The 24,898-nt window shown below is 39.7% G+C and overlaps 1 protein-coding gene across 1 annotated transcript; it reads left to right on the top strand.

Moving 5' to 3' along the window:
* The first annotated feature begins 18,160 nt into the window (after positions 1-18,160).
* On the top strand, positions 18,161-24,561 carry LOC131230663 (probable leucine-rich repeat receptor-like protein kinase At1g35710). Its single transcript, XM_058226562.1, has 2 exons — positions 18,161-21,233; positions 23,968-24,561. The coding sequence occupies exons 1-2, from the start codon at positions 18,206-18,208 to the stop codon at positions 24,324-24,326; spliced, it is 3,387 nt and encodes a 1,128-aa protein (XP_058082545.1). The 5' UTR covers positions 18,161-18,205; the 3' UTR covers positions 24,327-24,561.
* The last annotated feature ends 337 nt before the right edge of the window (positions 24,562-24,898 follow it).

Genomic DNA, 24,898 nt, shown 5'->3' with positions numbered 1-24,898 from the left:
GAGCTCGAGGAGTGTCGGTGCTTGTCTTCGCACGACACGTATCTATACACCAGCTATATAGCCGATGTGTGGTACACCAGCCAATCCACTTCCCTCCTAGACGAAAGGAAATTGCTTAGCTTATGTGTGTGAGGTCCACCATGATTTATGTATTTTATCTTCTCCGTCCATCCATTTTACCAGATAATTTTATGGCTTGATCCCAAAAATGAGGTATATACAATGCTCAAATGGACCACACAACATGAAACAGTTGAATTGAACTTCTACTGTTGAAAATTTCTTGGGGGCCACATAAGTTTTAGATCAAGCTTATATTTTGGTTTCCATTCATCCATGTCTATATGATCTTATAAACAGGTTGGATGACAAATAAACATTACTATGGGGCCTAACAAGGTTTCAACGGTGGAAATCATTATCCTCACATTTCCCCCTGGCATGATCCACTTTATCTTTAGATATGCTTCAATTTTGGGCCCAACCCCTTAAATTAGATGGAAAAATGGATGGACGGCATAGATGAAAGACATACATCATGGTGGAGCCCACATAACACCGACCACCCCCCATTGGCCTGTGGCGGGGAGTAGCCGGTCAGTTTCCCAAACCCAGGGACGCAGATTTCCTGTTAAAGCATTTCCCACAAAGATCCATAGAAGGATTCTGTGTGGGGCCCATTGTGATCTTTGTGTGAAATCCGACCCGTCCATTCATTTTTAGATATCATTTTAAGACATTATACCAAAAATGAGGAGGATCCAAAATTCAAGTGGGCCATACGAGATGAAACAGTGAGGAAAGGAATGCTTACCGTTGAAGCCTTCGTAGGCTCCACCTTGATGTTTATATTCCATCCAAATCGTTTATAATGTCATTTTCACTGACATGAAACTAAAACACCAAGAACATAAACCGATACAAAACTTTTATAGCCATATGAATGTTTCAACGGTGGTCAATAAACCCCCACTGTTTCCTCTCATGTGGCACATTTAATTTTTGGATCCTCCTCATTTTTGGTCGCATGTCCTAAAATGATTTTGAAAAATGGATGAACAGGTTGAATTTATTACAAACATCATAGTGGGCCCCACATAGAATCCTTGCATAGGATCTTCCAACGAGACTTTTGCGCTTGTAATTCCAAAAGACTCTGAAGACTCTGCCTTTCTCAATGCAGCTGAATCCTAACCGCTCTCATCATCTTACGGCTTACATGAAGGCTCACACATAAATTTCTTGCAGTATGGTTCGCAGGAGACCATTACTCTCTCTCTCTCTCTCTCTCTCTCTCTCTCTCTCTCTCTCTCTCTCTCTCTCTCTCTCTCTCTCTATATATATATATATATATATATATATATATATATATATATATATATATATATGGGAAAAGCTTTTATACGGTCTAGCGCATGGGAACTCCCCATGAGGTTGAGCTGTGTGGGCCCCACTATGATGTATGTCAAACATCCACACCATGCATTTGATGGGTTCCCTTTAAATTATGTGATATCCCAAAAATCAGCTGGAAACTCAGGTGGGCCATACCGTTTAAAATCATGTGAAGACATGCCTAAAACATATAAAAGCACTTGGTGGGGCCCACCTGAAATTTAGATGCATCTGAAACTTGGTCTGACCCCTCATCCAAGTGGGACACCTAATGGATGGGCTGGATTTGTGAACCACATCTCGGTGGGCCCAAAAAATGATTATGAATGTTTTAATGGAGGGTAACCCCTCTCAACTTTTGTATGTGGTGTGGTCCACACAAGCCACGGATTGACTTGATTTATAAGCCCTAGGCCCACTATGGAATGATGCATTTGATTGATGGGGTAGATGTTTGACATACATCATGGTGGGTCCCACACAGCTCGACTTCATGGGGAGTTCCCATGAGCTCGGCAGTATAGAACCTTTTCCCATATATATATATATATATATAGAGAGAGAGAGAGAGAGAGAGAGAGAGAGAGAGAGAGAGAGAGAGAGAGAGAGAGAGAGAGAGACTAAATTTAAGCAAAGTGGTAAAGGGTGGGACTAGTTTCCGTTCAAAGGCCTGCTATATATAAGATGGACAGACCATTCAAAAAAATTGGGTTTAGAATTTTAACACATGGTCCCACCTGTCAAAAAAATTCTTAGACCTGAGCACCACTCCTTTGACCCATTTAGTTTTATTTCAGACCTATCAGTAACTTTTATAAGATTTGGAAATTGAAACCTTCCGTTAGTACCTACGTGAGTCCTTAAAACTGTTCGAAACAGGAGTGAGTCAGCCATAACCTGACTCATATGCTTAAATAGCTCTTGTTTTCATGTTGAAACCAAAGCATAGCCCAGTAAGTATAGACCTAAGACTGAGTTAGAAGCAGGCCTGTCCAGCTGGCCTATGGGCTGACCAAATTCACAGGTCCATTGCCAGCCCTAATTGAGTGTTGCACTTAACCCTAGCTGTGCAAAATAAAAACTTTCTATAAACTTCAGATTGACAAGCCCAAGCAAATTAGTAAAAAGTCGACGCCCATTTCCAATCTGAAACCCAACTCCTTGGAATCTGGTAGCCCCCAACAAAAAAAGTTACTTGACAATAAAAGTAGAATCTCAGCCCATCGAATCCCATGTCCCACTCCTTGAAATCTCAGTGATTCCCACAAAAGTAGAGACTTAGACTGCAGACTCCGGGCCCAAACCCATCGTGTCCCAGGCCCCACTCCTTAAAATCTCCCTCTCATGCAGGAAATGGTTGTACATTGTTTTCAATGGTGTGGCTCTTCGTAATGAATGCATGAGCCGTGACTGCAGAATCCGGGCCCAAACCTATCGTGTCCCAGGCCCCACTCCTTAAAATCTCTCGTCATGCGGGGAGATGGTTGTACATTGTTTTCAATAGTGTGGCTCTCAAAATGAATGCACGAGCCTTGACTGCAGAATCCAGGCCCAAACCCACCGTGTCCCAGGCCCCACTCCTTAAAATCTCCCTCTCATGCAGTAGATGGTTGTACGTTGTTTTCAATGGTGTGGCTCTCTAAATGAATGCATGAGCCTTGACTGCAGAATCCGGGGCCCCACTCCTTAAAATCTCCCTCTCATGCAGGAGATGGTTGTACGTTGTTTTCAATGGTGTGGCTCTCGTAATGAATGCATGAACCTTGACTGCAGAATCCGGGCCCAAACCCATCGTCCCGGGCCCCACTCCTTAAAATCTCCCTCTCATCATGTAGGAGATGGTTGTCCGTTGTTTTCAATGGTGTGGCTCTCATGATGAATGCATGAGCCTGACTTTCCAGGCATACCCTTATTATATTGCTGGTTACCTTTAGATGAAATACACACGCCACATCATAGAAATCTATGGACAACCATTCAAAATCTACCGCAAATTCATGTGGGGAACCACGTGAAGCTCGCATCAACTCATGGGCATCCAGTTTTGAAGACACTGTGACCATTTGGACAAGTCTGTGGTGTGTTAACACTATAGTGTCTCACCTGTCACCACACTTTTAAAGTATAGGCTTAATATACAAGCCCCGTAGAATAACCAGCCTAGAGCAGTATTAAATGTGCTTAGACCTTTAAACCTCAATCTCACGTATATGACTCAAGAGTCAGATATGGCCCAATCTAGATATAGACTGACTGTTGTCCATCCTTTTCGCATAGAATAGATCTTGGAGATACTTCTTTGCTTGGAAGATCAATAGCGTCATTTCGATCGACAACTCGCGAGGTATATTTAATTAAACTAGATTTTTTTTTTTTTTCCTAATTAGGCACACACGCATATAATATAAAAAATAAAAAAATAAAAAATAAATTAAATTATTGCAGCAGAAATGTAGCTGCTGTGGTGCTGCTTTTAACCAAAAAAAAAAAAAAAAAAAAAAAAAAAGGGAAAAGAAAAGAAAAGAAAAAGAAGGTGTGGCCTGCCGAAGCAGTCCACCACTATGATGCATGTGTTTCATCCATGCCATTCATCTATTTTTTTCAGATCATTTTAGGCCAATAGCCCTAAAATCAAAATGATCCAGAACTCAGGTGGGCCATGCCATAGGAAACAATGTGGGTTGAACACCCACCATTCAAACCTTCTCAGGGCCTACCATAGTGGGCCATAGCAAAGAGAAATGCAAATCAAGGGAGGAAACTGTTTTCATTTTTCAAGGCCAATCAAAGTAAAAATTGGCCTGAGGGGTTTCATGGGGTGCTGCTTCACCTGGACTGTTCAGATTTTGGAGTCACATTACTATGATGAGTTCTCAAAAAAGTTCGCACCAGTTCTGTGCATAATGGTGTGCGCAGCTGAGTATGTATGTATGTGTGTGTGCCATTTACTTGTCATACCAAAAGGATGAGGCAGATCAGAAAATCAGGTGGGCCGCATGATAGGAAACTGTGGGGAAAGAATGCCAAAACTTGGAGGCCTTCTTGGCTACTGATGGATGGTCTGGATCACATTGGTAAGTCTGCAGATGATGGATGGAGAGAGAGGGAGGTTAGAGAGGAGAAGGTGAGGACGGTTTTACTTTTAGTGCATCCCGCATTGTGCTTCTTTTTATTTTTTTATTTTTATTTTTTTAAAGAACAGAGATCAATGAGTCCCACTTATGGTGTTTGAGAAGCATCCACACCATCCCTCTGATTCAGCAGATCGGGATTGGGTGTAGGCCCGAACATGGGATAGATTCACACGTCGAGTAGGTTGCGCCGATAGAAAAAGCAGTTGCAATGCCTAATGTTGAAAACTTCCTTTGGTTGATTGGGATGAATATAAGCCATCTATACTGTTCATGAAGTCATTCCTATTGAGATGAACCAAAAACACGTTTATTAGCCAAATTCAAAACTTTTTTAGTCCCACGCACATCTTAACGGCAGATGGTGAATGGCCTATTGCTAGGCTTGTAATGATGGTTGGTTAGCTTAATCGAACCTAAACGAGTATCTCATTGGTTTGGATTGATGGTCAGACAGTTGCGTAATGATTTGCCAACTCAGGATAAATAGAAAGGCGTTCATGTTGCAAACTTGATGGTTAGTTAAGCTTATATACGGGTGGTAGATAAAATAAATAGATTAGAATTATGGATGAATAGGTACATGAGCAGATATAATGATTCCAAAGTTGATATATCATGATTGGGCGATCCAAAGATGATGTGGACAGTCGGATGGCTTTTCCTAGAGATGAGTTTAATTCAATGACCAGTTTGATAATTAATCGAGTGCACCCGAATGTCTGTACTTTTCTTATAGTTGATATTATATGTTTAATTTTTTGTTATTTCTTATGCGATAGGTGTGGCCCATCTTCTGCTGAGTGTAGCCCACCCGAATTTTTGCACTTTTCTTCGTGACATTTAATATAGTTAAATAAATAAATTTTAAAAAAAACTAATCAAGTGTACAAAAGATATATGAGGCTTAAAGATTTGGGTGTGCATTAGTCTAAGTGTATGTACGTGTGTGCGGGTCCAAGTATTATTATTCTAAAAACACAAATTCACATGCAATGTATATTAGAATAAGTACCTATGTAGCTAAACCAGCTGAAAATTTTTTGGGATGTTACAATCACTGATGAAGGGGTTGGATGGCATATAAACATAACAGTGGCTAATTAAGGAAGGTTTCAACGGTGGGTGCATTCAACCCTATTATTTCTTGAGGCAATCTTGACTTAATTTTTTAATTTGCCTGATACATTCATGTCCTAAAATAAACTAGTGACAGGATGAACGGAGTGGATATGAGATAAACATATGTGTGCATGGGCCTCACTTAGACCTGTGACCTAATCCCCACCCATTTACGAATTGGGTTTAGAGTTTTAACATATGGTCCCGCCAGTGAACAAATTATTAGGCCCGAGCAACACTCCTTCGATTCATTTACTTAAAGGCTCTTACTAATTTTTATGTGATTAGGGAATTAAAACCTTCTATTGCATTGAAACGAGTGTGTTAGTTATAAACTTTCTCATTTTCTTTAATAAGCCTTGTTTTCAGGCTGAAACTCAAGCACAGCCTAGTATGGGCTGACCAAAGTCACATGGCCATTGATAGCAATAATTCAGCGCTTTGTTCAAGTCCTACACGGTGTAAAATGAATTAATTTAAGGTATATCTAATTAAAATAGTTTTTTAATTTAAAAATGACCAGGTCTAAATAAGCATCCTAACTAATTAATTAATTTTATTAGAATTTTGAAAACTTTTTATTTCATTGTATTTCTAAAATATGCCTAGCAAAGTCTGTGCCCACAGGGTAGCAATATGGAGCTTTCTTCTTCACTAAAATAATATAAACAAAATTACAAGATTTATCTCTCCCACTCTTCCTCTGTACAAGATATTCTCATATAAATGAATACCTCAAGAGAGGATGAATGAAATACATCTCTGTCTGTGTTCCTCCTTATATAGACCATACATATCTGACACAGGGATGAACGTGATGAGATCGATCACCATTTTCCTCAAGGATAACTACTTCGAATCCATGAAGCTTCTCTGGACTCCTCAAAGAGACTTCTCGAATCCACGAGGGAAAAAACAAGAAAATAGCAATAAATTCTATAAAATTCGTAATTTGATTGATAAATGAAATAAACGACTTCACAACCCTTTAAATAGGGATACTAAGCCATGGGAGAAGTTTCGGAATCAAACTCCAACTAAAACTCCAAGAATTTGCAACTTACTATAAATAGTAAACTTACTATTTATAGACGGTCGTGATATGTATAGACGGTCGTGATGTTTACTAGTGCACCAGGTTTTTTCGGCTAGAAATAGAAAGTGTCCTATTTGGTCGAACCACGATGTTCTCCTAATTATTCTAAGTACTTTTCATGTTGGGCACAACTCCTAAAGGCCAACAGATGACGAGTTATACGGAAACCAAAAGTTACTATAAATAGTAAAAACAAAATTAAAATGAGAATTTGACTATCGATCTGGCGGTATTTCACAAATTCGGCGTGCACAACCCAATGTAGCGGGGTTGGGTGGCTAAAGTAGCTTGTCCTACCTACCCCAAAATCATATATGCTACATTGAATATCTCATTCCAAATTGTGAGATACGCCCGATTTAAGTCTAACAATTTGAATCACTTCTGGCAGAATGGATAAACGGAAGTGATATAACTCATACATCACAGTGGGCCTCAAAGAGCTTAGGTTCCCAGTGCCCCTGCACACAGGGAGCCCGTGGGCAGGTCTGTAGGAATTAAGATTCTTTAGAACATGAAAAAAATCCGCTCCCTAGGCAGAACCATACAGAGGGCCTGTAGGCTCACTACAATGTCCATTAAAAATCCACTCCATGCATCAATTTCTCTGGATCACTTTTGGACATGAGTCCAGCCATAAGGCAGATCCAAAACTCAAGTGGGCCACACAATAGGAAAAGTCATGAACCAGCAAAACTAATGGACATATAATGGATGTCAAACGTATATCATGGCAGGCCCATATTGCTCCCATCTTCTGAAACATTCAGTAGGCAGAGTGTGCTGGTAACTCACACTTATTCTTGTCCAAAATTTAGAGCAACTATAAAATAATAATAATAATAAATAAATAAGTAAATAAATAAAATTAAATACCATGGTTGAAACTTTCTTGAGAGCACAGAAGTTGCGCAGCAGGAAGCTATTTGTAAACTTTCCTTCATTAATGTAATAATCACATTAGAACATGTTAGGTGGAATATAAGTATCGAGGTGTACTAGAGGAAGGTATTAACGATCTATGTTTCCATCTCTACCATTTCTTGTGATGTGGCTCACTTGACCTTTGCATCTCCCTCCTACTTGGGCTTATCACTAAAAACAAGCTGGCTAGACAAATGACCAAAGTCAATATAACGCAAGCATCAAGGCATTGATATCCCTGGGACACTATGTGGCCAAGCTTTGGGGGACCCACCGTGACGAGTGTTTATCCATGCCATCCATCCATTTTTCCGGCTCATTTCAAGGTAAAAGTCCGAAAATAAGCAGATGCAAAGCTCAAGTAGACCACACTAGGAAGGCAGTGGAGATTGAACGCCCACCATTGAAAATACACAATATACAATATACATAATAAGTCCGTAGCAGCCAAAAAGTTTTCAAAGGTGGGAGTTCAATTCTCACTGTTTTATATAGCGTGGTCTACTTAGAGCTTTGAATCCATTTCATTTTTTGTTTCATGCCATAAAATGTGTTGGCAAAACTGAAAGGTGCTCTCGGTATAATACAAATCCTGATGATAAGCCCAACAGAGCTAGGGAGCCTAGCCCACAGAGGAAGCGGATTGCATACTGAGTAGGTTCACCATGATTTATGTATTTGATCCACTTCGTCCATCTTTTTTATCGGATAATTTTAGGGCTTGTGCCAAAAAATGAAGCATATCCAATACTCAAAGTTTTGTAGGCCCCACCATAATGTACGTTTTATATCCAGGCCGTTCATCCATTTGGAGAGATCATTTTAGGGTAAGATCCAGAGAATGAGTTACATCCAAAGGTCCAGAGGACCCCACCAGAGAAAACAGTGGAGAGAGTGACAGTATCAAGCTGATATTTGCGTTTTCCTTTCTTTGATATCTTTGTTAACTTTTGAATAGGTTGGATTTCGGAAAAAACAACATGGTGGGCCTTAGGAAGGTTTCAATGGTGGGCATCAATCTTTCCACTTTTTTCTTTGGTGGGTTCCACTAAAGCTTTGGATCTACCTCATTTTCTGGGTCATGCCTTAAAATAATATATCCAAATGAATGGATGTTGTGGATGCAACACATACATAATAACAGGGCCTATATAACTCAGTGGCGTCACTTCAGTAGCGAGTCTCGTGACTCAACTTGTCAGTATCTAGATCCGCGTTCTCGTGGATGGGTACGAGATTTTATTTAGGGTGTGAATAGTTGGGGCGAGGATTCGTAGCCACTGACATGTAAAGTGACATCACCAAGTTCCGTGACCCTACCATGATGTATGTTTTGTATCCACGCCGTCCATTCATTTGGAGAGATCATTTTAAGACAAGGTCCAAAGAATGAGTTAAATCCAAAGCTCCAGTGGGCCCAACATAGAAAATAGTGGGACGGTGACGCCCACCATTAAAAACTTCTAAAGGCTACAAAAGTTTAGATCAAGATGATATTTGTGTTTTCCCTTCTTTTATGTCTTTTTTAACTTTTAAACAGGTTGGATTTAAAATAAACTTCATGGTGGGCCTTAGGATAGTTTCAACAGTAGGAATCACTCTCCCCACTATTTTCTGTGGTAGGTCCACTACAGATTTTTATCAGCCTCATTCTTTGTCTCATGCCCTAAAATGATATCTCAAAATGGATGGACGGTGGGGATACAACACATACATCATAATGGGGCCCACAGAACTTGGTGATGTTAGTTTAGTAGGGGTCTCGCTACTCAACCTGTTAGTATCTAATCGGCGCCCTGAATAGTCTGTTCTGAAAACAGAAAATTTCAGTGCAATGGCCTCTCATTCGTCCACGTCATTGCCGATGAACCCGAGTAACAAGATATGTGGGATTTCTCTCGCCCGGGTGCTACACTACATGACTACTTTTAACGTACGTGTGGAATTTCTATAAGCCCCAAAATAATTTATGCTTAAGATCCACACTGACCATTAATTTTTAGAGATCATTCCAAAGCATGATCCAAAAAACGAGGTACATCCAAAAATAAAGTAGACCACACCAACAAAAGAAGTTGGAGATTGAGCCAATATCGTTGAAACCTTCCTAGGGTCCACTGTTAAATTTATTTTTCATCTAACCTCTTCGTAAGGTCACACCGACCTAAATGAAGGGAAAACACAAATATCAGCTTGATCGAGTCTTCTATATCTCCAAGAAATTTGCAACAGGTGTCCAATTCCACTCTTTCTGTAGTATGGCCCACTTGATCCTTGGATCTAACTTCGTTCCTATATCATTCCATGAAATGGTATGGAAAAATGGATGGATGGTGTGGATCTTATATACTCATTATAATGAGGCCCATGAAGTTTCACATAGCAACGCTTTGGGTTTTCTTCTCTCAAAGTGGAAGGCAAGACTGTCACACTTATCATGGTGCCCACCTTGACTTGTGTATTTTATATCCATATCATTCATCAAATTTTTTTTCCAGATAATTTTAAGGCATTATTAAAATAATGTGGCAAATCCAATTATCAGTGGACCGTACCATACACCCAGATACATAGCTCAAGTGGTAGACTGAGTGAAAGATACATTGTTTCAACAATGAGGTCTTGGTATCGTTTCGGAGGGGGTAGCTAACAGTGAAGTGTGAATGGACAGTGGGTGTACTAACAAGCTAACCAAAAATAATAATAATAATAATAAGTGGACCATACATAGGAAACAGTGGTGATTGACCATTAATAGGCCACAAAAGCTTTGTATCAAGCCGATATTTGTTTTTCCACATCATGCATGCATACGTGAGCTTATTAACAGATTGGACGGAAAATAAAACCCACCGAAACATTAAGGTGAACCCTAGGAAGTTTTTAGTGGTAGGGTGTTCAATCACCACTATTTCTTGAAATATGGTTCACATGATAATTGTATATTCTTAAATTTTGGTATCATGATCTACGATGATCTATCAATACAGAGAGTGGATACAGAATATACAAATCAAGTTGGGCCCCAGGCTGCACTGACTTGGCTGAGGCTGGGTCTTACTTAATTGGACTCCCTGCACCACACAGCAAGCAATGGAATTTATTGGGGTGTGAAATTTACGTGGGCTCCAATATAATCTATTTATCAGATCCACACCGTCCATTCATTTTTTAAGATCCTTATAAGATAAGAATCCAAAAACAATGCAGATTCAAAGTTAAAGTGGAACATGCCATTGAAGACGGTAGGAATTGATGCTACCATTGAAAGCGTCTTCAGGCCAGAGAAGACTCTGATCAAGAGGATATTTGTATTTTAATTTCATCCAAGTATGTGTGTTCGTATGAATGGCTCATATGGGATATAAGCCTAATGGTTGGCCTTAGGTAAGTTTCATCGATAGTTTGTTTAATCCCCACTACTTTATGTGGTGTGATCCACTTGAACTTTGCATGTGCCTTATTTTTAGAGAATCTTGCTTTATATTTAGAGAAATTTTTGACTGTGGACCCCACCTTTTATCCAATGGTTTTTACGAAACAATACAAACTTAACATACGAACTTGGACCTCCTCGTACGGCCACCGAATTTGAGGATGAAAATACCCCCGCCTTCCTCTGGCCGGCGTGCAGAGATGAGTGCTGACGGACGGTCCGGCGATGGGGAACTCAGGTGGGGCCCACTGTGATGTTTGTGAGAAATCCTCCCCGTCTAAGTTCATTCATAGGGTCACAAAGACTTGGATGAAGAGAAAAAATAAATTTCATAATGATCCAAAACTTTGGTAACCCCTAAAAGGGTTTCAATGGTAGACGTTCAATTACCCACTGCCATTTACAATGTGGTCCAGTTGATAGCTAGATCTGTCTTATTTTTCATCTCAATCCTTAATACGAGTTCGCCAAATAGATGGACGGTTTGGATATAATACATACCTCAAAATGGGACTCACAAAAATCGGTGGGAATCACAACTAGGAAGAAAGGAAGAAAAAAAAAAAGGATCCAGCAAGTTGGGGTCGACCGGGTTGAGAGCCGGTCGACCGGGTCATAGCTATAAATGCTATGCACTTTTTTCTCTTTTTTTATTATTTTTTTATTTTTTACATGGAGAACTTTTTCCCCCTTACATTTTTCTCTAATACATAATTATGTAAATATGTATATACAAGTATATAAAAATATTTTTCTATCTATTAATTCATTTCTTTGTCTATTTATTTAACAAGCATATCTCCTAAACTAGAATGATTAATCTAATTTACCACATATGATTTTGGGGTAGGAGAAGCTAATTTAGCCAACCAACCTAGTTATTTTCCAATATTCTATCGGATTGGAAAACCTCTTTTGACTCTTCTTTTCAACTATAAACGATGGAATTCTCCATTGCGATATATAAAAAACGATCGCTTTGAGAAAATATTGAGCGGGGCAAATAAAAAAATTGATCGAGGGAAACATGAAATTTAGCAGGGGAAAGATGAACACACACCCTCACACGCTCACACTAGTGGAATTTCACCACCTACGGATACTCGAACGCTTGACCGGGTGTTGAAACTCCTAAGAGTCTACCACCTGAGCGGGGCAAACTGAAATATGAGCGGAGCAAACTAGAAAAACAGCGGGGCAAACTAAATTATGAGCGGGGTAAACTAGAAAAACAGCTTGGCAAACTAGAAAAATAGCGGGGCAAACTGCAATATGAGCGGGGCAAACTAAAAAAACAGCGGGGCAAACTAGAAAAACAGCGGAGTAAACTTAAGTATGAGCGGGGCAAACTAGAAAAACAGCGGAGTAAACTTAAGTATGAGTAGGGCAAACTAGAAAAAAAGCCGGGCAAACTAGAAAAACAGCGGGGCAAACTAAATTATGAGCGGGGCAAACTAAAAAAATAGTGGGACAAACTGAATTATGAGTGAGGCAAACTTAAGTATGAGCGGGGCAAACTAGAAAAACAGCGAGGCAAACTGAAATATAAACGGGGCAAACTAGAAAAACAGCAGGGTAAACTGAATTATGAGCGGGGCAAACTAGAAAAACAGCGAGGCAAACTGCATTATGAGAGGGGCAAACTAGAAAAATAGCGGGGCAAACTAGAAAAATAGCGGGGCAAACTGCATTATGAGCGGGGTAAACTAGAAAAACAGCGGAGCAAACTAGAAAAACAGCGAGGAAAACTGCATTATGAGCGGGGCAAACTGCATCAACAGAAGGAGCATCGGTTTCTTCCAAAGCACGATAGGTCTCCGTCAGGGAGACCCTCTCTCTCCATCCATTTTCATTCTTGTGGCTGAGGCTTTCAGTAGAGGCGTCGCATCTCTGTTTGCGTTAGGGAGCTGTCAACCTTTCCACCTCTCCAATCATTGCCCCATCATTACGCATCTTTTTTCATTGATGATGCAATTATTTTCCTTAATGGCAGATAGCTAACGTGAAAATCCTTCATAGCTTCATTCGTGACTATGAAAGCTCTTTAGGCCAGAGGGTCAACGCAGCCAAAACTACCTTCATTGCTCTAAAGAAAATATCTAGAAGAAAAGCTCAGCGTCTTGCCTACATATCAGGCTTCTCCCAAGGCTTCTTCCCCACGTCGTATCTAAGCATTCCCCTCGCCAAGGGTAAAATCAAGAGACCGATGCTACAGCAACTGGTTCAGAAGATTACTACCAAGATTGATGGATGGAAAGATAAACTCCTCAATCTAGCTGCCAGATTGGTATTGATTAGACACATTCTTTCAAGTATTCTTATTCACATCCTGTCAGAAATGAACATTCCGAAAGCAGTTGTCAAATCTATCGACCATGCGTTTGCAATTTTTTTTGGGTGCTTTTAAGCAAGGAAACAAGAGACACTGGATCAGTTGGGAAAAAATTTGTGTACCATTTCATGAAGGCGGTCTGGGTATTCAAAAATTTGGGGACATTATGCGTGCTCTCCGAGTCAAAACAGTGGGTCTGGGTACTCGAAAATTTTAGTTTGCCCCGCTGTTTTTTTAGTTTGCCCCGCTGTTTTTCTAGTTTGCCTCGCTCATACTTAAGTTTGCCCCGCTCATATTTCAGTTTGCCCCGCTATTTTTTTAGTTTGCCCCGCTCATATTTCAGTTTGCCCCGCTGTTTTTCTAGTTTGTCCCACTCATACTTAAGTTTGCCCCGCTATTTTTCTAGTTTGCCCCGCTCATATTTCAATTTGCCCCGCTGTTTTTTTAGTTTGCCCCGCTCATATTTCAGTTTGCCCCGCTGTTTTTCTAGTTTGCCCCGCTCATAATTCAGTTTGCCCCGCTGTTTTTCTAGTTTGCTCCGCTGATATTTCAGTTTGCCGCGCTGTTTTTCTAGTTTGCCCCGCTCGGGTGGTAGACTCTTAGGAGTTTCAATACCCGGTCAAGCGTTCGAGTATCCGTAGGTGGTGAAATTCCACTAGTGTGAGCATGCAGGGGTGTGTGTTCATGTTTCCCCTGCTAAATTTCATGTTTCCCTCGATCAATTTTCTAATTTGCCCCACTTAATGTTTTCTCAAAGCGATCATTTTTTATATATCGCAATTGAGAATTCCATCGTTTATAATTGAAAAGAAGAGTCAAAAGAGGTTTTCCAATCCGATGGAATATTGGAAAATAACTAGGTTGGTTGGCTAAATTAGCTTCTCCTACCCCAAAATCATATGTGGTAAGTTAAGTAAATCATTCTAGTTTAGGAGATATGCTTGTTAAATAAATAGACAAAGAAATGAATTAAAAGATAGAAAAATATTTTTATATACTTATATATACATATTAAAGGGCCCGCAATTCGGATGCTCTACATAGTAAAAAAGGCCCTTAATGACACGTGAAGGGCTACATACATGTGAGAGGGGTGTGGCATCTAAAAGTTTCTTGACAATGAGAATACCCTACAATGTTGGATAGGGCCCGTATCTCCGGACATTTTGCATTTCCATTTATGAAAAATAAACCTTATTTATTTTGATTTAACGTTTGTCATGAAGAAAAGGTCACCGAACTCGTTAGCTTTTTTTTTCTTCATGAGCTTTGTTAATTGTTCAACAAGGGTATCTACATGAATTGGTGAGGCTTGAACACAACTTGCTAAAAACCTCTTTTAGAAGTTGTTCGACTCTAACTAAGTTACTCAAATAGGGAGTTTTGAAACTCAATTGAGCCATATGCAAACTAAATTGTCTAAAAGTTATGCAACTTGCCTGTAACCTAGGGTTATATGAATTCCCTATAATCCAAAGGGATGTAAATTGCCCACAACATGAAAAAGAGCGGGGCAAGCATGAAAAAGAGCGGGGCAAACATGAAAATGAATGGGACAAACATGAAAAAGAGCGGGGCAAGCATGAAAATGAGTGTGGTCCATTTGAACATTGGATACGTTTACATTTATCGGCTCAAGCCATGAAATTATCTGTTAAGTTTGCCCCACTGATTGTCTAGTTTGCCACGCTGAATGTCATGTTTGCCCCGCTCAATTTAATGTTTGTCCCGCCGATTTCCTAGTTTGCCCCGCTGATTTACTAGTTTGCCCCGCTGATTTCTTCGTTTGCCCCGCTAATTTTCTAGTTGCCCCGCTGATTTCCTAGTTTGCCCCGCTGATTTTCTAGTTTCCCCCACTGATTTCCTAGTTTGCCTCACTGATTTTCTAGTTTGCCCCGCTGATTTTCTAGTTTACCCCACTGATTTTTTAGTTTACCCCGCTGATTTTCTAATTTCCCCCACTCAATTTCATGTACGGCTGAAAGTTTGGCGGGTTCAACCTGACCGACCCGTGACCGACCCGACATTGGGTTGGGCTCGGGCAGGATATATCAGGTCCGATCTCAAGCTTAAGCTATACAAACACCAACCCGATAAAACTTAAGTTGGGCTTGGATTGAGGTCTCAGGTTGCTCGACCCAACCCGAACCCGATCAATATATTAGTTACTTATAAATTATAATTGAGTGTGGATTGTTTGTGTAGAAGGTACACTAGTGATGTCGGGTCTCATTTGTCCGCGTCATTTCCAAGGACTCACGCTAACAAGATATGCCGGATTTCTCTCTCCCAAATAGATTGCATGCTATGCTACATGACTTTTTAAAGGAGTAGTCCTATATTTTAGCTTGGTTTTTAAAAGAAAAAATGAAGTTCTTTATAATGAATAATCACGTATATAATTAATAAAATCATAGATACAAAAAATAAGTCATATATTGAAATATAATAAACTAATATGATAACAAAAATATTAGCATGTATACACCCGACCAACCCAATCAACCCGTCAAGCCCTCTTGGGTTGGGCTTGGGTTGAGAATTCCCAACCCAAGATTGGGTTGGGTTGGGTTGGGTCAAGGTTTAGGTATAGGAACCTTGGGTTGGGTTAGGGTTGAGCACCAACCCGACCCAACTCACCCGGCTTTCAACCCGAACCAACCCGACCGCGAAGTGATTGAAATTGACTACAAACTGAATGAAATAGATTTTCGACCATCGACCCGATGGAATCTTGGAAAATAATTAGGTTGGTTGGCTAAATTAGCTTCTCCTACCCTAAAATCATATGTGGTAAGTTAAGTAAATCATTCTAGTTTAGGAGATATGCTTGTTAAATAAATAGACAAAGAAATGAATTAAAAGATAGAAAAATATTTTTATATACTTATATATACATATTTACATAATTATGTATTATAGAAAAATGTAAGGGGGAAAATATTCTCCATGTAATAATAATAATAATAATAATAATAATAATAATAAATAAAAAAGAGAAAAAAGTGCATAACAATACAGTTATGGCTACAGTTATAATCCGTAGCGATAGGCCAAGCCCTGACCCGGTCGACCGGGTCCCAGCTCAGTCAACCCCAACTCGCTGGCTACGCTTTTTTTTTTTCTTTTGTTCGACCCCAACTCGCTGGCTTCATTTTCAATTTTTTTTTTTTTCTGTTGTAATCCCCATCAATTTTTGTGGGTCCCATTATGAGGTATGTGTTATATCCAAACCATCCATCTATTTGGCGAACTCGTATTAAGGCATAAGGTGAAAAATAAGACAAATCTAGCAATCAAGTGGACCACACTGTAAAAGGCAGTGGGGAATTGAACGTCTACCATTGAAACCCTTTTAGGGGTTACAAAAGTTTTGGATCATTATGAAATTTGTTTTTCCTCTTCATCCAGGTCTTTGTGACCCTATGAATGAACTTATACAGGGAGAATTTCTCACAAACATCACAGTGGGCCCCAACTTAGACGGGGGAGGATTTCTAATGGTTGATGCTCATTGAACACTGTCCTGTAATGTGGTACACTTAAGATTTAGATATACCTTATTTTCTGTCTCATACCATAAAATGATCCGGAAAAATATATGCACGGCATGGATGAAAAGCATACATCATGGTGGGGCTCACAGACCAACGCAGATCTGCCATTGGCTGGTGGCAGGCGGAGTACCCAGTCCATTTCTGTGAAAAGGATGGGTATTTTCGTCCTGGAATTTGTCGTCCGTACGAAGAGGTCTAAGTGCGTATGTTAAGTTTGTATTGCTTCAGGAATATCCAATGGATAAAAGGTGGGGTCCACAGTCGTAAATTTCTCTAATATTTATCTGGAAAATTTGATATGGCATAGATGTAACACAAAAATTACGGTGGGACTCAGAAAAAGACTGATACTATAAAAATTATGTTTTGTAGTTAGCGATCTGTCTGAGAGAGAAATCAGGCCAATCTTCTTCGACGCGGATTGCGTTAATCCGTCCGGGCGGCTTTGTGGGGCCCACCGTGATATTTTATCCGTTCACATAGCCCTATTACCGTCCGGGCGGGGGTAGGACGCAACCCGCGTCCTTCTTCTTTAGCCGAGTCATCGGAAATGACGTGGACGAAGTAGAAACGGCGGCACTGGAATTTCCCTTTCCTTCGGCACGAAATGCGGATTGCGTACTTTGTTACCCGGTACGCTTTTATCGTACTGAGTGAATACTATTGGGCCCACCACGGATGTATATATGGTTCATCCACGCCGTCCGTCCGTTGTTCCAGCTCATTTTAGTGGTTGATACAAAAATTGAAGTATATCCAACGCTCAAGTGGATCATACCACAGGAAACAGTGGGAATAATAATTTCCACCGTTGAAACCTTTCTAAGGCCCAAGGTGATGTTTATTTGTCATCCAACCTGTTCATAAGATCACACAGACATAGGACGAAGGAAAAAACAATTATCATCTGTATCCAAAACTTCTGTTGGCCCAAGAAATTTTCAACGGCGCCAGCCGTTCATTCTACACTGTTTTGTACGGTGTGTTCTACTTGAGCTCTAGATATAATTCATTCTTCGGATCAAAAACTAAAATAACCTCGTAAAATGGATTGACGTAATCGATAAAATTCATAAATCATAGTGGACCCCACCGAGTAACTCATTAGGCTTAATATCTCGTAAGAATAAGAGAAGCTATGCTTAGCATCAACCTTCTCCTATAAATACCCATCCATCGTAAGTTCGTATCATACCATAAGCAACATCAACCATGGCCATACATAAATCTCTCTCCCTTTCTTTTCTCCTTTTTTTCCTACCCTTTCTTTCTTTCCATGCAACATCATTTGCAACAGCAGCACCATCATCCGCACTCTCTGAAGTAGACGCTCTCATGAAATGGAAAGCCAGCCTCTCTGCAGCACAAGCTCTCCATTCATGGTCGCTTCCTTCTGCTAATTCTACCACCAACACAATCTCTTCATGCAACTGGACTGGGATCTCATGCAACAGCCTTGGAAGCGTGACAGAGATACGCTTACCGAGTGTGGGCTTGCAAGGTAAGCTCGATAACCTGAGTTTCCCGTCATTTCCAAACCTCCTCCATCTTGATCTCAGCAACAACACACTCATCGGAACCATTCCAGTCCATCTTGACCTTCTTTACAAACTCACGTACCTGAATCTGTCTTCAAATGAAATAAGTGGATCAATACCTCTGGAAATAGGGAATCTTGTGAACTTGACTGAGCTGGACTTGTCCACTAACCATCTAGATGGTTCCATCCCTTCCACTTTAGGAAATCTAACAAAGCTTTCCATCTTGTACCTATACCAAAATCGAATCTCTGGCTCCATTCCTTCACAAATAGGGAATCTACAAGATCTGGTTCAGTTGGCATTGTGCACAAACAAACTAACTGGCCCGATCCCTTCCACTTTAGGGAACTTGAAAAAGCTAACTGCCCTCTACCTCTTTGAGAATCAAATTTCTGGTTCAATTCCACCAGAACTTGGGAATTTAATGAGTCTCAATGAGCTAGAATTGTACAGTAACAATCTGACTGGTCCTATCCCTCCTGCTTTAGGTAATTTGAGCAACCTTACACTTTTCTATCTCTACAAAACCCAAGTTTCTGGTTCAATTCCACCAGAAATAGGGAATCTGGCTAATCTCAAGGAGCTTGACTTGTCCATTAACCTTCTAACAGGTTCTATCCCTTCCACTTTAGGAAACTTGACCAAGCTGACTCTCCTCCACCTCTTTCAGAATCAAATTTCTGGTTCCATTCCTCCGGAACTCGGGAATTTAATGAGTCTCAATGACCTCGAATTGTACAGTAACAATCTGACTGGTCCTATCCCTCCTACTTTAGGTAATTTGAGCAACCTCGCACTTTTCTATCTCCACAAAACCCAAGTTTCTGGTTCAATTCCACCGGAAATAGGGAATCTCGTGAATCTCAAGGAGCTTGACTTGTCCACTAACCTTCTAACAGGTTCTATCCCTTCCACTTTAGGAAAGTTGACCAAACTTACTTTTTTGTCCCTTATTTACTGTCAATTATCTGGTTCCTTGCCACATGAAATGACAAACATGACAAATCTTTCTGAACTCTACTTGGATAGCAACAACTTTTCCGGCTACTTACCTCAGTTATGCCAGGGTGGATCTCTTGAAAAAATCACTGTGGCAAACAACCATTTCACTGGTGAGATCCCGAGAAGCTTCAGAAACTGCACTAGCTTAACAAGAGTGCGACTCAATGGAAACCGACTCATTGCAAATGTATCAGAAGCCTTTGGTATATACCCACATCTCAGATACATGGACGTCAGCAACAACATGTTGTTTGGTGAACTCTCACCAAACTGGGGAGAATGCCAAAACTTGACAAAGCTACAATTCTCCGGGAACATGATCACCGGTAGAATTCCTCCAGAGATTGGGCAATTGATGCAGCTAGAAGTGCTTGGTCTTTCTTCGAACCATCTAGTAGGAGAGATTCCAAAGGAATTTGGAAGGCTCCCTTTTTTGTACAACTTGACTTTAAATGATAACCAGCTTTCTGGTCAGTTACCACAAGAGATTGGAAAACTATCCAATTTGGAGATTCTGGATCTGTCAATAAATCACCTAACTGGTCCAATACCACCTCAGTTAGGGGATTGCTCCAAACTCCATTATCTAAAATTGAGTGAAAATGTTTTGAATGGAAGCATTCCTTTTCAGATTGGTAACCTAGTATTCCTACAGGAATTACTAGATCTAAGTCATAACTCCCTCAATGGAAAGATACCTCCACAACTCGCGAAATTGGTTGGTCTGGAAATTTTAAACCTCTCTCACAACCTGCTGTCAGGTTCCATTCCGCCTTCTTTTGAAGGAATGGTCAGCTTGCAATCTATTGATTTTTCATACAATTCTTTGGAAGGTCCTGTTCCCAACAGCAAAAACTTTCAAAAGTTTCCTACAGAGGCATTTATAAATAATAAGGGCTTGTGTGGTGAAGTACAAGGTTTGCAACCTTGCAATGCCTCTTCAATAAGTCATGGCGATGCAAGGAAAGGCCACAAAGTTGTGATCCTCGTTATTCTTCTCTTCTCAGTATTGTTTCTTTTATTTGCAATCGTTGGCATAATTTCTTCCATTTATTATCAAAGAAGAAGAAGAAGAATAGAGAAAGTGGTTCTTGAAAGGAGCGGAGGAAATACATTTTCAACATGGAATTATGATGGGATTGCCACATTTGAAGACATTGTGGAGGCGACAGAGGGTTTTGAAGAAAAATATTGTATTGGAACTGGAGGTTATGCGAAAGTTTACAAAGCAAATCTACCAGCGGGCCAGGTAGTAGCTGTGAAGAAACTTCACCCACTCGAAGGTGGGAATCAATCCGATCAAAGAAGTTTTAGGAATGAGATAAAAGCATTAACAGAAATCCGTCATCGCAACATTGTAAAGCTATATGGCTTCTGTTCTCATGCTCGATTCTCATTTCTAGTCTATGAGTATATGGAAAGGGGAAGCTTGGCAAGCATCCTAAGCAACGAGGAAGGAGCTGCACAATTAAACTGGACTCTAAGGGTGAAGGTTATCAAAGGTGTGGCCCATGCTTTATCTTACATGCACCATGATTGTACTCTGCCGATTGTCCATCGAGACCTATCAAGCAATAATGTTCTGTTGAATTCAGAACTTGAAGCTAGTGTCTCTGACTTTGGAACTGCACGATTGCTAATACCTGATTCCTCAAATTGGACTACACTCGCAGGCACTTGCGGATACATAGCTCCAGGTTAGTTGCTAGTACATTCTCCACGCTTTAATAGTTTTATTAGTAATTGGTCTTTATTTTTCATAAACTTTTCTATCTTTTGGTTGGCACTTATATGTTATAAAGTTTGTGCATATGTTAGCATATTGTTGCCGGATGTGGAAATCCAGGGCAACTGGAATATGAGAAAAATTGTATCTGAAAATGCTCTCTTTCCTCAAAGATTCTCTAATTGGACAGTTATAACAGGCCTTGCAAAGAAACATACCAGGGATATTATTCCAATCCTTAAATTTATTTGGTTAAAAGTTAGAAGTTTTGAGGTACACCTGCATATCCTTGAGCTTGCTTTTAAACTCTTTCCAAAAACCCACTTACACTTTCAAAATATAGTCCGAAAGCCCCCTTGTTTGACTTTAATTAAAGGATTACTGATGAACCAGTCATTATCTCATTTATAATAAAAAAAAGTCGTTTATCCCCTGTTTTCAAACAAACTCAATGATTATAACCTATATATATTTCATACTAACACTGAACTAACGTGTGGACCCCACAATGATGCTTGTCTCAAATCCAAAGCATAGGTAAGTCCCACAATAGGAAAAAGTCCACTATTTTTGCCATCTCATTTTAGGACATGGGCAAAAAAATCAAGCAGTTCTAACGCAGGTCCCGTGACAGGAAAAAGTAAGTTGGTTGTTTATTACCATTGAAATTATTAATGGTTTATTTTTTATTTTTAGGCTATCAAAACTGTTGAAACGACATTTCCAACTGTTCAGGAAGTCATTTATACCTGATCTAAAATTTATTTGCCTCATGACACCTATACTTGTCATTTAGCCCACCCGAGCTTTGCATCTAGATCATTTCTGAGACCAAGCCCTAAAATCATATGAGGGAAATGGTGGGTGGCTCAGATTTATCGCAAAGAACATGGTGGGACCCATAATCACGGCAACCATCTCCCATCATGCAAACATGTTCATAACTAAGGTGTTGTGTTATACATTACGCAATTCAAGTCCAATGAAATGTTACACTGAGGCGAGGCGTCAATGGTTATCATGATCTGTTAAATCTTGGTGGGGCCCATTTTCGTGATGCTTGTTGCAAATCCAAACCGTCCACCATTTCACCATCTCATTTTAGGACGTTAGTCTGAAATCCAAGCAAATTGTGGGCTCAAAATAGAGGCTGATTGAATGCATATGTAGGTCTCACAATAAGAAAACTTTACAAACGGCTTTTAATGGTCAATTGTTTTTCGGTTTTTGGCCCACTTGAGTCCTTGATCGACCTCATCTTTAGGTCTACTAAGTAAAATCACATGGTCATAAGTAAAAATCACATGGTCAAACTTATGAATGGGGTGGATTCTCTCAAACATCACAGTGGGCCTCACAATCATGAAAACCATCTGCAGCAAGACTCACAGGAATCAGTGAGATGTTTCACGGGGAATCAGTCAATATCATTGATCCGTTGACTTTTCAGTTAAAGTTGGAAGATCAGACGGATAGGATTATTCAATAGCTCAGAAAATGATACAATTATCAATAAGCAGTTTGCCCCCATGGACGCAGGGCTTGGATGATCAACCCATGCATCCATGGTGAGAGAGAGGCATGAAAAAAAAAAACAAATTTTTTAAAAGAAGGGAAGTACTGTCTTTTGAAAATACAGTAGCTAATATGTAATTGTATCAAACAATCAACGTTAAAATGACTATGGTGCAAAATATTGCCATGTTTGTAGAAAATGTTTAAAAATAGGATTATTTATTTATTTATTTTAACAATAGCCGAAAGGGTAGTCAACGTTATGAATATTTAGAGCTAATACAACCGTGTAATTGAAGATAATGTAAGAATGGTTTTTCCTTTGCAGCGCTTGAGATCCATCATTGTTACATTATGCATAGCGGAGATAATGTGGCTTCATGGTAAAACTAACCTATAATTCACATTTGCTCAACTAACTTAACCACATCCTATAATCTATCAAATGGTTTGGATATTAGAACTATGGGTCCCACTGGTTAGTGACTTCAACCTGATCTGAATATCATAGAAACTTTTTGGTGGAAAATGTTAATTGCTTGTTTCCTTTGCTTCCCATAGTTCTCTCTCTCTCTCTCTCTCTCTCTCTCTCTCTCTCTCTCTCTCTCTCTCTCTCTCTCTCTCTGTGTGTGTGTGTGTGTGTGTGTGTGTGTGTGTGAGATTTGGTTTGTCAGTCCAGAATATTGATACAAATAATTATGCTAAATCCATTTTAATATTAGGAAACAATGCCCATATCACCCAATCCTTGCCAATGAAATGTGTAGCTACAATGATGCCTATACGTGCACCATTACACTCTGGTTCATACATTTCAGGTGACCTGACACTATGATTATACTGGTCTACTTATTGGGCAGCCCACCACCACGTGAAAACAATAAGATAGTTTCAAGGGGGTAAAAAAAACCCAACAATATGCACTTAATGTATATATGTGGCATGCCTGGTGAGTGGACCATCCCGACTTTTCTAGCAAGATCATCCGAAAGTCTGTCCCATCTTATTCACCTCCCAAATGTACTAAACACATCTTTGTAGAGATGCCTTAGGGTTAGCAAGCACAAAAACCTACAAGATATGAAACCTAACTCAAGAAACCCAAGTGAGCTTCGATATATGATTAAGAGTTTAACTATTGATGATTAACAAAGTGAAAAGAACACGACTGATGATATTCTTTCTTGTAGAGCTTGCATATACAATGAGGGTGACTGAAAAATGCGACGTATATAGCTTTGGTGTTGTGGCACTTGAAGTGATGATGGGAAGTCATCCTGGGGAGCTCATCTCCTCTTTGTCATCATCAAGTAGACAAGATACACTGATAAAAGATATGTTGGACCAGCGTCTCTCAGATCCGATGACTGATGTTGCACAGCAAGTCTTATTTGTGGTATGCATTGCTCTTGCATGCATTCAGCCAGATCCAGACTCTCGGCCAACCATGCAACATGTGGCTCAGGAGCTATCCATTGGTGGGCCTTCTTTCTCGCTACAGCCATTCCATGCACTTACGTTCCGTCAACTGATGGATCTGAAGGTATAGTTGGGTGGATGAAAATCACCAAGTTTGTGGGTATGTGGTGGCATGTACATTATTACTGCATGTTTATTGTATGAAAATCATCGAGCATAGATAAGTTGTTTTTCTTGTTATGATATGTACATAATTTAGTATCTGGAATCGATGTTTATAAAAAATATAGTATTTAAGAGTTGGTGGTCGAAATCTATATGTAATAAAGTATTTGAAAGAATAAAGAAATTTTCTTGTGTGGTGATTATCTTCTAAAGGAAGCTTTTCAAGCCAAATAAAAAATTTACCTTCTAGGAATTGTAATCATTTTCCTTATATATACTAATGTATTATGAAAAGTAAAAGAATGAGTTTAAAATATATAATACTTTGAAGGTAATTCGAAGCAAATCAAAGAAAAGAAAAGAAAATCAAATTAGAAGCTAACTTGCTAGCAAGAATAATTCGAAGGTAGCACCCAAGGGAGCACTAGACAATCTTAAAATAAGAGCTTTCTAGCATTTTTTAATAATCCATGGCGAGAGATATAAGAGTGCACTAGCTAATAGACACATTGTCCACAAAGAAGAGCATGGATAGAC

This window comes from Magnolia sinica, chromosome 17, assembly GCF_029962835.1.
Source record: "Magnolia sinica isolate HGM2019 chromosome 17, MsV1, whole genome shotgun sequence".
NCBI classification, from domain to species: Eukaryota; Viridiplantae; Streptophyta; class Magnoliopsida; order Magnoliales; family Magnoliaceae; genus Magnolia; species Magnolia sinica.
This window is presented reverse-complemented; position numbering and strand designations above follow the sequence as displayed.

What these genes read in the sequence shown, in the direction of transcription:
- LOC131230663 (XM_058226562.1), top strand. Translation starts at nt 18,206, where the DNA reads ATGGCCATACATAAATCTCTCTCCCTTTCTTTTCTCCTTTTTTTCCTA. An exon ending in TTGCGGATACATAGCTCCAG is followed by an intron (nt 21,234 to 23,967) that starts GTTAGTTGCTAG and finishes TCTTTCTTGTAG; the next exon opens with AGCTTGCATATACAATGAGG.